We start from the raw sequence: 12,251 nt of genomic DNA, 5'->3' as shown, positions 1-12,251 counted from the left end.
AGTGTGAACCGGGACTTAAGGTTTGAACAATACTTTACCTTGACAATTACATTGACACTAGAGGCCATCAACATACAGAATAATCATGGCATTTAGGTTCCACACTTTTTGGAAACAACCATTCTTAGAAAGACCAATGTTCAGAGACAAAACCAATAATAAACGAATTGAAGACAGCTTACCATGATGAAGCGCAGAATTCTGTTTTGCATTTGGACAGGTAAGTTGTACTTTGGATTCAACAGTTTGACCAACACATCCTTAAGGAAGTCTTTTCGAAGCACCAAATTCTGGAAATTTGGGTTACAGTTCTGCATACACATCTCCAGCAGCTGAATTTATGAAAGGGCAAATATATAAAGATGATATTAGAATTTTAAAACAGCAAAAGTAAAATATTTCGATACTATTTTTGAAAACCGCTTGATGAAACTTTTGAATGTTTAAAGAGTAAGCCAACCTAAAACTTATATAAAGGAAAACTGGATCACCCACTTGCAGGGGTGGTCAGTGCAGGTTAGTTCAGGAGGTGGACAGGGTAAATTGGAGGAGTTTCCTATACATGTGAAGTCCTCTTTTAAACCCAGGTGGTTGTTCAAATACTTTATTCTTCTTGTTTCCCATAAAGACTCATCACACATCCAGCCTGATACAGTACTGTGGAGGATACATGTGTTTCAACATGCTGGTTTGGAATGAATGACCTGATTTAAAGTATTGCCTTACTGCCAACCTGAATTCTCGGTATTGAGACTTGTAAAGCTCTATTACAGAGCAGTATTACATAAAGAAAGCTCATATAAACAATTGTAAAGATAAATCAACATATATAATCTAGAATAGCCATAATAAAGACAGGTGAAACTACTTTTGGATTAGTGTCCAAATGTTTTCTGAGGTCAGAGATTTGATTCTTCTTTTCTTTTACTCCTTCTTACAGGTCAATGTTAATACATGGCAAATACAATTCACAAGATCTAACTTCATTTCTATAAATCCTGCTATGATATGTGACCCTTATGGTGCATAGACAATATAGACAACAGGGTCGTTGCTATAAGACACATGCCCTGGGTCTTCCACTGAGTGCCCTGGATCTTGTTTACAGTAATTGTTGCCCTAGAATGATCCTGCAGACAAATACTATGATATTAGCAAAAGTTTGGTTGTGGGTCGTTTTTTCTTGGATCTGGTGCATCTATTCCCACTAATCTCCACTAGAAACCTAAATTTTCCCAACCTGTAGAATTATGTTAGGTAGATAATTTAGTAAATTAGAGCAGTTGGCATTTTTTTGTAGCACCCTCCTAGGTAGGTAGGTAGGTGCTAGGTAAAGCATCTATTGCTCCTGCTGCTTATAAGGGGAGCCTGATCTATTAGGTTGCCTGTCACGTGTTTCCAGGTGTGATTCACTTGGTCTGAGGGAATGTCCCCACTGTATCCAATGAGGGAGCTTGTTGGGCAGTGGAGGAAACCCAGCCAGTGACCCATTAGCTTTCATGGGAGTCCCAGTGGGAGGGCATTCTTGCAATGCATCCTGGGATTTCTCATAAAAGCGGAGGGGGCATGTGACAGGGCATCTTTGGCAGGAAGCAGAGTCCCAGGAGGAGGTGGACGGCTCAGGAAAGTGGTCTTAAGCTGGATACACACTATACAACTTTTGTTGTCAGATTTCCTTTAGATTTACCATTTCTATGTAGTGCAAGGGCCTGCCTGATTGCATACAAATTGAAAGTGTTTAGGTTTGACCTCATATTATATGGTTTTGGTAAGTCTGAAGGAAAAATTCTAAAGAAAATTGTATAGTGTGTATGGCCAATAAGGCAGTCGGCCTAGTGAACCAGGTGTGGAGCTGAGCTGCAGAGGATCCAGAGTGCTGATGGTGGAGCTGCTGGCAGAGTCTCTTGGGAAAAACAGTGTCCGTGAGTACTGAGGGACATGCCAAAGGGTCTGGCCCAGGAAGGGGGACCACTCCAGTGAAGTCAGGAGATCAAGGAGCTAGCTCACACGAAGAGTATGAAAGCAAAGGGGGTGCCATGTACAAAGCCCTGAAGAATAGAAACAAAAGGGGGTGCCAGGAAGGGCTCTGAAGTGTGTTCTACAGTACAGTACAGCTTATCTAAAGTGGTTCATTCGTTCCCAGAAGAGGGTCTCCGCCCTGATATGCTCCCGGGCTTCCTTGGATTATAAACAATAAAAATTTACAGCACACCACTGATAGCTTTCTTGGCTATACGTGTGGTTGGACCACACATATATGTAAGTTGCTCACTCACCTATTTAAGGTCTTTCCAGATGTATTGCACTTTTTCTTTTTTTCTTTATGACATAATGATATGTTTCATGTATTGCATATACAGATGCTTGTCAACAGAATTGTGGACCAATACATACCCCCCTGAAGAAGACTATTTAACCTCCCTGGCGGTATGATTCTTTTGGATTTTAGGTGCTGAAAGCGGTACCATTATTTTAGGTGCTGAAAGCATGTAATTCTTGTGAATGAGCAGCCCAAACCAACTGTATACATTTATTATACATATTATATATATATATATATATATATATATATATATATATATATATATATATATATATATAATGTATACAGTTGGTTTGGGCTGCTCATTCACAAGAATTACGTGTGTATATATATATATATATATATATATATATATATATATACATATATATGTATATATATATATATATATATAATATGTGTGTGTGTGTATATATATATATATATATATATATATATATATATATATGTATATGTGTATATATATATACGTATATATATACTGTATATATATGTATATATATATATATACTGTATATATATGTATATATATATATATACATATATTTACATAAAAAGTACAGTAAAACTGCAGGAAAGGGCACTGGGGGGTAATGTAATGTGATTTTATTTTATTTTGAACGATATCAGTGTGTTTGGTGCATTTTACATTCGAATTTGCCGCCGGTTCCACCCCCCGGCGGACGTCACGTCGCCGGAGACGGAAGCCGGGGCTCGCAGACGATCGGGAGAGAGCTCCGCCGCCGCACACCGCTCGCAGACATCGCTGGATCCCGGAGAAAAGGTAAGTAAAACCTCCTCCAGCATCCAGCGATCTTCCTAGCGCTACCCCGAGTGTGACTCGGGGTTACCGCTTTTGGCACTAAAATCTTACCCCGAGTCACACTCGGGAATACCGCTAGGAAGGTTAAAGACGAAACGAGTTTGGGTTTGTTGGTGATCCAACATTTCGTCATCTTTATCTGTTTCTAACAATGTGTGGTATCCATTGTCTGTACATCCATAAGTTTTGATGCATTGAAGGTCTTTTATTATATGTACCTTTATATTGTACGGTTTACACCGTTTTTTGAAACTGGTTGTCTGTCTTTTTGTATTACCATTATTATATATATATTTTTTTGTATTAATCATGTAATAAAGTTGGATATTTTTATATATATCTTTTGCTTCACATTTTTTCAAATACAAAGCATCCAAAAACATCCCTTTTCCCCCGTTTTTCTCGGGAATCCCTCCCCCCTAGGTGGTTTCTCCAGGTTTTTTCTTTTTTCATTTATCACTACTTCATCGCTATTGCCAAGGTGAAGCAACGGTTTCAGGTGGTGAGTGCCGCATTCAAGTACAGTTAAACGTCCCAGCAAATTGTGCATAGTTTATTCAAGTTGGAGTATCCCACTCATTCCCTTCTCCTATCCAAGTTCTCAATAAAACAACAAAAACCAAAACCTCTAGACTGTTTCTTGACTGAGCCAAGCACTTTAAAGTCGCTAAACTATTGTGATGTTGCTATGGGTAACCCAGGGGAACCTGTCACCAGCAGCTCCCAAGGGAGTCGTGCTACATTTTCCATACCCATTTTTATTGAATTTTTTCAGCTATATAAAGACAAAGTAAGAAAAAACGTGCACTGTGCTTGAGTTAAACAGTTCACAATCTTAGCACACCATAAAATAATATAAAACAATCTGGAGGGCATCAATAAAACAAGAGAGAAGGCCTAAACAGCAGAAGGGTGCCTCAGCAGGGGGCCATTAATATGTGCAATATGAAACAAGTATTGTCATTTGGCATTTTTAATGAATAGCTGGTATCTTTTTAACACACCACATTTAATCCTAGGTGCCTAAAGTCTTTTAGAATGTCTGCAACACCCTTGATAGACAGTAGACATATTTCAGCTGGATTGGGAGACAATCCAGTGTCTTGTTTCCTCTGGTGCCAGGAGCAGCTACTATATATCTTTCCCCTCCTCTCATACTGTATGAGGTGTGTCTACAAATGTCGGTGAATGGTCCGATAACTCAGCAGCAACATGGGCCAGGTGCACTCGCATGGCTATCCAGAGACACGTCGAGAAGGGCCACCTAGCATGGAGTACACGTGACCGCCAGGGAAACCCATTGCGGGCAGTCAACTCTAGTGCAATGGAGCAACGAGTGAACATCAAGTTCTGCTACAAATTGGGAAAAATGGCAGCCGAGACGCATGAAAGGTTGGTCCAAGTCTATAGGATGGAAGCTGTGAGATATTACTACCATGTATAATCAGGATCCATGCTTCCTGCGAACCATCATCACAGGGGATGGGACCTGGTGCTACCAGTTCGCTCTGGAATCCAAGCGGAAGTCAATGGAATGGTGTTCTGTTCACTGTCTGTCTTTCTTGCGACCCAAAAGAGATCCTTGCAGAAGTCCAAGGTAAAGTCAATATGGATCGCCTTCTTCGACAATCATGACATCATCCATAAGAAATTCATTCCTTCGGGTCAAACCATGAACGCCGCATTTTACAAGGACGTTTTGAAACGGTTGCTACGATGCATCCACCGCGTGAATGCACTGGATTGGATAATGGATGCTGCTGCACGATAACGCGCAAGCACACGGTTCAATCCCTGTGCGCCATTGGCTCAGTGTGGCGTACCTGTTTTTGATCATCCCCCATACTCCCCTGATCTGGCATCTGTGGACGTCTTTCTGTTCCCTGCCTGAAGAGTCTTATGAAAGGCGCACGTTTTGCGGACGTGGCAGCAATCCAAGAATGTGTAACAGCAGTTTTGTAATCAATTCCTGAAGAGGCCTTTGCTGACAGTTTCCAGAAGCTTTATGAACAATCCAAAAAGTATGCTGTGAAGGATGGCGATTATTTTGAAGGCCAATAAAGGTATTTTGTTTGTATCTTCTGTTTTGTTTTGTTTGTTTTCTGATACCATTCACCAATCTTTTTAGACGCACTTCATACATACACTGTATACACATTGTTTTAGATAAAATGTAGCATTTGTAGAAACTATAAATTATTTTTGTTCTTCTGATGTAGACATCAACCCCACCAAATCCAATACAGGGGTTCCCCGGGATACAAACATCAGACTTACAAACGACTCCTACTTACAAACGGAGAGAGACAACAGGAAGTGAGGAGAAATCTCCCCCTATCAAGGGAAATTTACTCCTGTAAGAGTTCTCATGGGAAGAAGGTGTCTCCACTGGTGCTTTATCACCAATCCTTGTTTCCACAACAACCCAAAATTTCCAAAATCCAGTTGTCATAGGGACAGAAAGTGAGGTGACATCTTCTAAACAGGGGTACAGACAGCAAAACAAACGGTGCAAGGGTGTTAACCCTTCCCTATGCTATCCAAAAAACGTAACAGTTATTATTTTGGATGTAGCTAAACTTAAAAAATTTACCTGTTTCAACTTACAAACAAATTCGACTTAAAACGGAGTTCCGGCCTCAAATACATTTTTTAACTAAAAATACCCCTATAATACTAATCCATTGCTCTTTACAGAACCGCTATTCTCATACTTACAAGTGGTACAGTATTGGATTTTAGTCAAAATCTTACTTTTAAAAACACTGTCTGAGCGTGGCCATCTTGGATGTGGGCATCTGAAGACGCAGTGTAATCTGCTGTGTCCTTCTTCCTGATTCCAGGGAATGTTGTTCTGGGAGTTCTTCCTAAATCCAGCTTTCTGGGAGTGATGACAAACAGCTCCCAGGATGCAATGCAAAGGCGAAAGTGATGTCGGTGGCCGTGGCCACGAAGGTGGGGGGGGGGGGAAGGAGGAAGCACCATACAAAATGCCCTGAAAATAAGGTAAGGGACCCCCGAAAAAAACTGAAAATGCCCAATTGTTGATCAGCATAGGGAGCACTCCAGGAATCACTAAGGTTGCAAAATAGGCCGGAACTCCACCTTAAGAACAAACCTACAGTCCCTATCTTGTTTGTAACCCGGGGACCACCTGTACTTTACTTTTGGATAGAAGGCATTGAAACGAGTCACCCTCCTGCTTCTAGTTTCCCTGGATATATGGTCTTAGCGGGAGTCATAACAAAAGTGTTGATCTTTTCTAGCTACATTTCCCAGTGATCTTAGTCTTATACTATATGAAGAGGATGGGGGTTGTGATGCCATCATTTAGGCTACATTCACACCTGACCGTAGCGTTTTCGCGCGTTTTTTACTGTGATTTTTACCGCGATTTACAGGCGTTTTTTTGTGCAGGCATTTTTAGATTGAATAGAGACCAATGGAAAATGCCTGTAATCTGCCCAAAAAGAAGCTCATGTACTTTTTTGAGCGTTGGGCGTTTTGCTTACAGCGTCAAAACGCTCAGATGTGAACAGGGGCCATTGAAATAAATAGGATTTGTCTTGTTGGGTGTTTTGAGAGCTGATCCTAGAGCAGAAAAACTCCACATAAACGCCCCAAAACGCCTAGATGTGAACGGAGCCTCAAGAAAAGATTTCTCCTCTAAGTGGGATTTTAAGGGCAATTAATATAGGATATAAATAAAACATTGATAATTTATTGAAATAGCAAAAATACATAAATACAAAAGAATAATCCATATACAATGAAACACAATACATTGGGCCAACAAAAAGCCCTTGGTACAAAAAACAATATAGAGACCCTTAGAGTCCCCATGTAGAGGCAGACTCTCCCTCTATATGGATTATTCTTTTGTATTTATGCATTTTTGCTATTTCAATAAATTATCAATTTTTTATTTAATATCCTATATTAATTGCCCTTAAAATCCCACTTAGAGGTAAAATCTTTTCTTAGGTGTATTGCATAGTTTCGGGATGGTGGCAATGGTTACCAAGCCTGGTTTGAGAGATGTGTATGTGATGCCATCATTTGGCTTTGCAGTGGCAGCAGAAGTTTGGTGAAAACTGGGAACTGTGTTGGGGGAGATCTTATTTACTTACAGAAAGACAAAGTTTCACTTCCTTCTGGTTGTAGTTCTTGGCAATTCTTTTCTTGAAAGCTTTAACTGCATCTCTTGGCCTGGGAAGAGAGAGGTTATGTTTTATTAAAGTGTATGTCAAGGCAAAGCATTGCATGTGTACAGACCTGTCAGGATTCGGGTGGGTGGCCAGGAGGGGGCGCTAAAACGTGGCCTTTACTTCTTGACCCAAAGCCAAAACAGAAAGTGTGAAGAAAATGAAAAAGGGAATCCATGGATGTTACAATGGTCACCATAACTAGGGTTCCCATTGGAAGATTTCACTTTGTATTTCTGTATTGATGGCAAGCCGCAATTTTGGATTTTCTTCACTTTTGGTGACAATGGAAAACAAATAGACATAGATAACAATCTCTGTGTCGGGAAATACAGACAGCAATAAAAAGGCTGACAGGTTTTCAGGAGGTATGCAGATATCAAAATGCCTTGATGGGTGAGGCTGGCATCCACACCTTTTTTTTTCATCGTGTTTTTATGCGCAATATTTATACAGTGTTTATGAGCTTTGGTGTTTTTTATTAGCCAAAAGAGAAAACTTTCATCTGTTGAATCATTTGTTGCTAGGCATTTAAGCTTTTTTAGCTTTTCCTTTAACTTGTATTTCTTTTTTTATTATTATTCATTTATTATTTTTTTTTAAATTTGGGTAAGGGGTTAGACTAAGCCCCCGTTCACATAGGGGCGATCCGACTTCGGGTGGCGACCTCCGAGGTCGCGGTGCGAGCAGCGCGCCGCGACCTCGGAGCGGCCGCCACGGACTTCATAACATTGAAGTCTATGGCGGTCGCCTCCGGGTCGCCGGGCGACCTGTGAGGCGACCAGGTCGCCTCACAGGTCGCCCTAGTGTGAACGGGGGCTTAAGGTTAGGTTAGGGTTATGGTTAGGATTGGGGCATAGAGTTATTTATTATTGATTTATTGTTATGGTTAGGACTTGGTCGACTGCCAAGTCGCGGTCGGTCGCCTGCCATTGATTAGCACAGGACCCGTTCTAATAGGAGCAACACAAGACGCTCCGACTTAGAAAAAGGGTCCTGTACTACTTTGGGGCGACCTGGAGGCGACTTGCAATGACTTCAATGATATGAAGTCCGTGCATGTCGTGCCGAGGTCGCCCCGGCAAGTCGTGTCGCCCCTGTGTGAATGGGCTCTAATACTACTATTACTACTAATAATAATAATAATAAATGAATAAATAAATGTAAAATAAATACACAAATAAATAAATAATAAATAAATTCAATAAATGAATACTAAGTAATAATAAATACATAATTAACTCCTAACCATAACCCCTAACCTTTAAAAAATAAGATAAAATAATAATAATAAATTACTAATCAACCTAAACCTAACACACAATAAATAAATTATTATTATTATTTTATTATTATTAAGGGCCAGCTCACACCATTGAAACTTAGTCCGGGTGCGTTCCAGATGCTTTTCTGCATGCACACTTTTGATGCATTTCTGGTGCGTTCCAGATGCTTTCCAGTGCATTTTCACCCCTCTTTTTCCTCACCTTAAATGGGGATGTCTGCTTTCCGGTGTGTTTTTGCTGCATTTAGGTGCATTCCAGTGCGTTTTTGATGTGTTTTACCACGTTCCAATACAGTTCAGTGCAGACACAAATTCAGCATGTTCTACTTTTTTTTCTGGAACTGAAACGCACTGAAACTGACCGCACTGGTGTGGACTATGCCACTGGAAACCATATAACCTACTATCCATTTGTTTCTGATGCAGAAAAAAAAAAACATTGGACTGCATGTGGTGTGAACTGGCTCTAATAATGTATTTTTTTTTTTTTGTTCGGGTTTGGGTGTTTATTTATTATTATTTTATTATAATTATTATTAATAATAATTTATTTAACATTTTTTAAGGTTAGGCATTATTTATTTATGTATTATTACATATTATTAACCACTTCTGGACCAGAAGGTTTTACCCCCTTAATGACCAGACCATTTTTTGCATTACTTTAGCTGACAATTGCCCAGTTGTGCGATGTTGTACCCAAATAAAATTAATGTTCTTTTTTTCCCCACAAATAGAGCTTTCTTTTGGTGGTATTTGATCACCTCTGCAGTTTTTATTTTTTGCGCTATAAACAAAAAAAGAGCAACAATTCTGAAAAAATATATATTTTTTTTACTTTCTGCTATAAAACACAGCCAATGAAAAAAATTAAAAAAAATCAAATTTTTTCATCATTTAAGGCCAATATGTATTCTGCCACATATTTTTGTTGAAAAAAAAAATCCCAATAAGTGTATATTGATTAGTTTGCAAAAGTTATCACGTCTACAAACTAGGGGATTGATTAATGGCATTTAAATATATATATATTTTTTTTTACTAGTAATGGCAGCGATCAGCGATTTTTAGCGGGGCAGCGACATTACAGCGGACAGATCGGACCCCTGACTGACACTTTTGAGGGGACCATTGGCACTAATACAGTAATCAGTGCTAAAAAATATGCACTGTTATTGTTTTAATGACACTGGCAGGGAAGGGGTTAACACCAGGGGCGATCAAAGGGTTAAGTGTGTCTCTAGGGAGTGCTTTCTAACTGATTTTTAGTTATTTATTTATTTTACATGTATTTATTCATATATTATTACTATTTATTTTATTTTACATGTATTTGTATTTACTTTACATGTATTTATTTATATATTATTACTATTTATTTTATTTTACATGTATTTGTATTTATTTTACATGTATTTATTCATATATTATTACTATTTATTTTATTTTACATGTATTTGTATTTATTTTACATGTATTTATTCATATATTATTACTATTTATTTTATTTTACATGTATTTGTATTTACTTTACATGTATTTATTCATATATTATTACTATTTTTTTATTTTACATGTATTTGTATTTATTTTTTTATGTAATTCATATATTATTACTATTTTTTTTTATTTTACATGTATTTGTATTTATTTTACATGTATTTATTCATATGTTATTACTATTCATTTTATTTTACATGTATTTGTATTTACTTTACATGTATTTATTCAGATATTATTACAATTTATTTTATTTTACATGTATTTATTCATATATTACTATTTTTCTTTTTTTTACATGTATTTGTATTTATTTTACATGTATTTATTCATATGTTATTACTATTTATTTTTATTTTACATGTATTTGTATTTACTTTACATGTATTTATTCATATATTATTACTTTTTTTTTTATTTTTATTTTACATGTATTTGTATTTATTTTACATGTATTTATTCATATATTATTACTATTTCATTTTTTACATTCTTCATTTGGGAATGAAAATCGTGCACGAAAGGTGCGACAAAATGCGCGTATGCGCACAAAAACGCGCAAATGGCGCTTTTCCATGAATTTTTTATGGGAATAGAAACGCACCAAAAATGCTCAAATCTGCCCGATTCGAGCTACAAAAAAAGCTCCAGAACTTTTTTCAGTGTCAGGTGTTTGGCTTCAGGAGACTTGTAGTGGGGATGTGAACCATCTCCATACAGAATAATTGATTTTTTCTTCTCTAACGTTTTGAAGCTTTGAGCTTCAAGCTACAAAATGCTGAGGCAGGACTGGGCCAGGGGGCAGGGGGGCAATTGCCCCCAGGGCCGCTCTGATGCTCTGTAAAAAGACTGCACCGCTTCTGCCACAGACATGCCTAAATTATTCCTGGTGAGGAGAAGTAAAAAGTCAACGCCACTGACCTACTGAGTGCGGGATGAAGACAAGGACAAAGCGCAAAGCCTCATAGCATGGATGGTGTAGGCTGTGTCTGAGCCCACTGGAGACTCTTCTGCCCTGGCCAGCCCCACCATGCTGTCCAAGCTTCCCCCAACCTTCCCCTTGGGAACCCGAGTTCAGCTGGTAAGTGGAGAGTATCTGGAGCAGAGCTTCAGCTTGGAATGGGGGTCAGGAGAAGAATTGGGAGAGTGGGAGGGGGTTGAGTTGCTGCACCATGGGCCTTTGGTTTGTACTTGCCCCCTGGGCCGAAAGTTGCCAGCGTAAATGAATGTCGGTCTGGAGGAGTGGGTGTTCATAGGCATGGCCACCCAAGGTTAATACCCCCCATGTAATGCTGAGCCTCCATGATTGAAAGAACTGAAATCCATAGAATGAGAGAGGTGGGCCAGGGACAGTCAAGCTAGATGATGCTGGACATCTTCCAGACAGAAATAAGACTCTGCACATTGTGAGAAGCTCACAGAGTGCGGGGAAAACAGAGAAAGCCATTTCAATACAAGAGAGGGGCCTCTACAACTGTGCAAGACTGAAGGGAACGTTGGAGTTCAGCATTAAAAAGTCTACAGTTTGAAAGACAAAAAAAACAGCTCCTGGACGTTTTGGCCTGTGATTTCCCCTTAGATTCTTATTTTATTTTTCATGTATCGAAATTTCTGTATTTACCCAGGACTATTCCCCCGGTATGATGAATATAGGAGGCAGTTAGAGATGAACTTGTTTTGTGCAATGTCTCATCGGATGGAGTGTAGCGGAGTTGTAAAATATTTATAAAAGAAATAACAACCATATTCTCCCATGTATAGACGTGCCTTTATGTATTCCAGATGGTGGTTTGAGCCCCGCGCCTTCTCAGTGATTGACATTCAGAAGGCTCACAGCTTTGAACATTTCTTTTATTGGACCCACATCCCTCTGTCCACCTTTTCTCTACAATTATTATTGTATATCTCTATATTACCCTTAAAGTGTATATAAACTCCAACAATAATTTTCTCTTATTTGCTCCTTTTTGGTCTGTTAACAGCTTCTGGACCGCCCGCCGCAGTTTTCCTGCGCGAAACGACGTAGACCTACGTCGGTTGGGCGCTTGCAGCTAGGGGGCGAGCGCGCGTCGGCGCGCTCCTGCTCCCACTCGACATCGGGGACTCCGATGCACG

The 12,251-nt window shown here is 39.0% G+C and overlaps 1 protein-coding gene across 1 annotated transcript in view; it reads right to left on the bottom strand.

Annotated features, from left to right (window-relative positions):
* Positions 1-12,251, bottom strand: part of TOM1L1 (target of myb1 like 1 membrane trafficking protein) — a 161,956-nt gene that overhangs the window by 91,506 nt on the left and 58,199 nt on the right. Inside the window, exons 3-4 of the mRNA XM_082272490.1 lie at positions 7,277-7,355; positions 183-332 (exon numbers count right to left, since the gene is read on the bottom strand). Of these exons, the coding sequence (XP_082128616.1) occupies positions 183-332; positions 7,277-7,355 (229 nt within the window). The remainder of the gene's footprint in view (positions 1-182; positions 333-7,276; positions 7,356-12,251) is intronic.

The sequence above is a fragment of the Pelophylax lessonae genome (assembly GCF_965119305.1).
Source record: "Pelophylax lessonae genome assembly, chromosome: 11".
Taxonomy (NCBI): domain Eukaryota; kingdom Metazoa; phylum Chordata; class Amphibia; order Anura; family Ranidae; genus Pelophylax; species Pelophylax lessonae.
The sequence above is the reverse complement of the archived record's forward strand: the minus strand, read 5'-3'. Positions and strand labels throughout refer to the sequence as shown.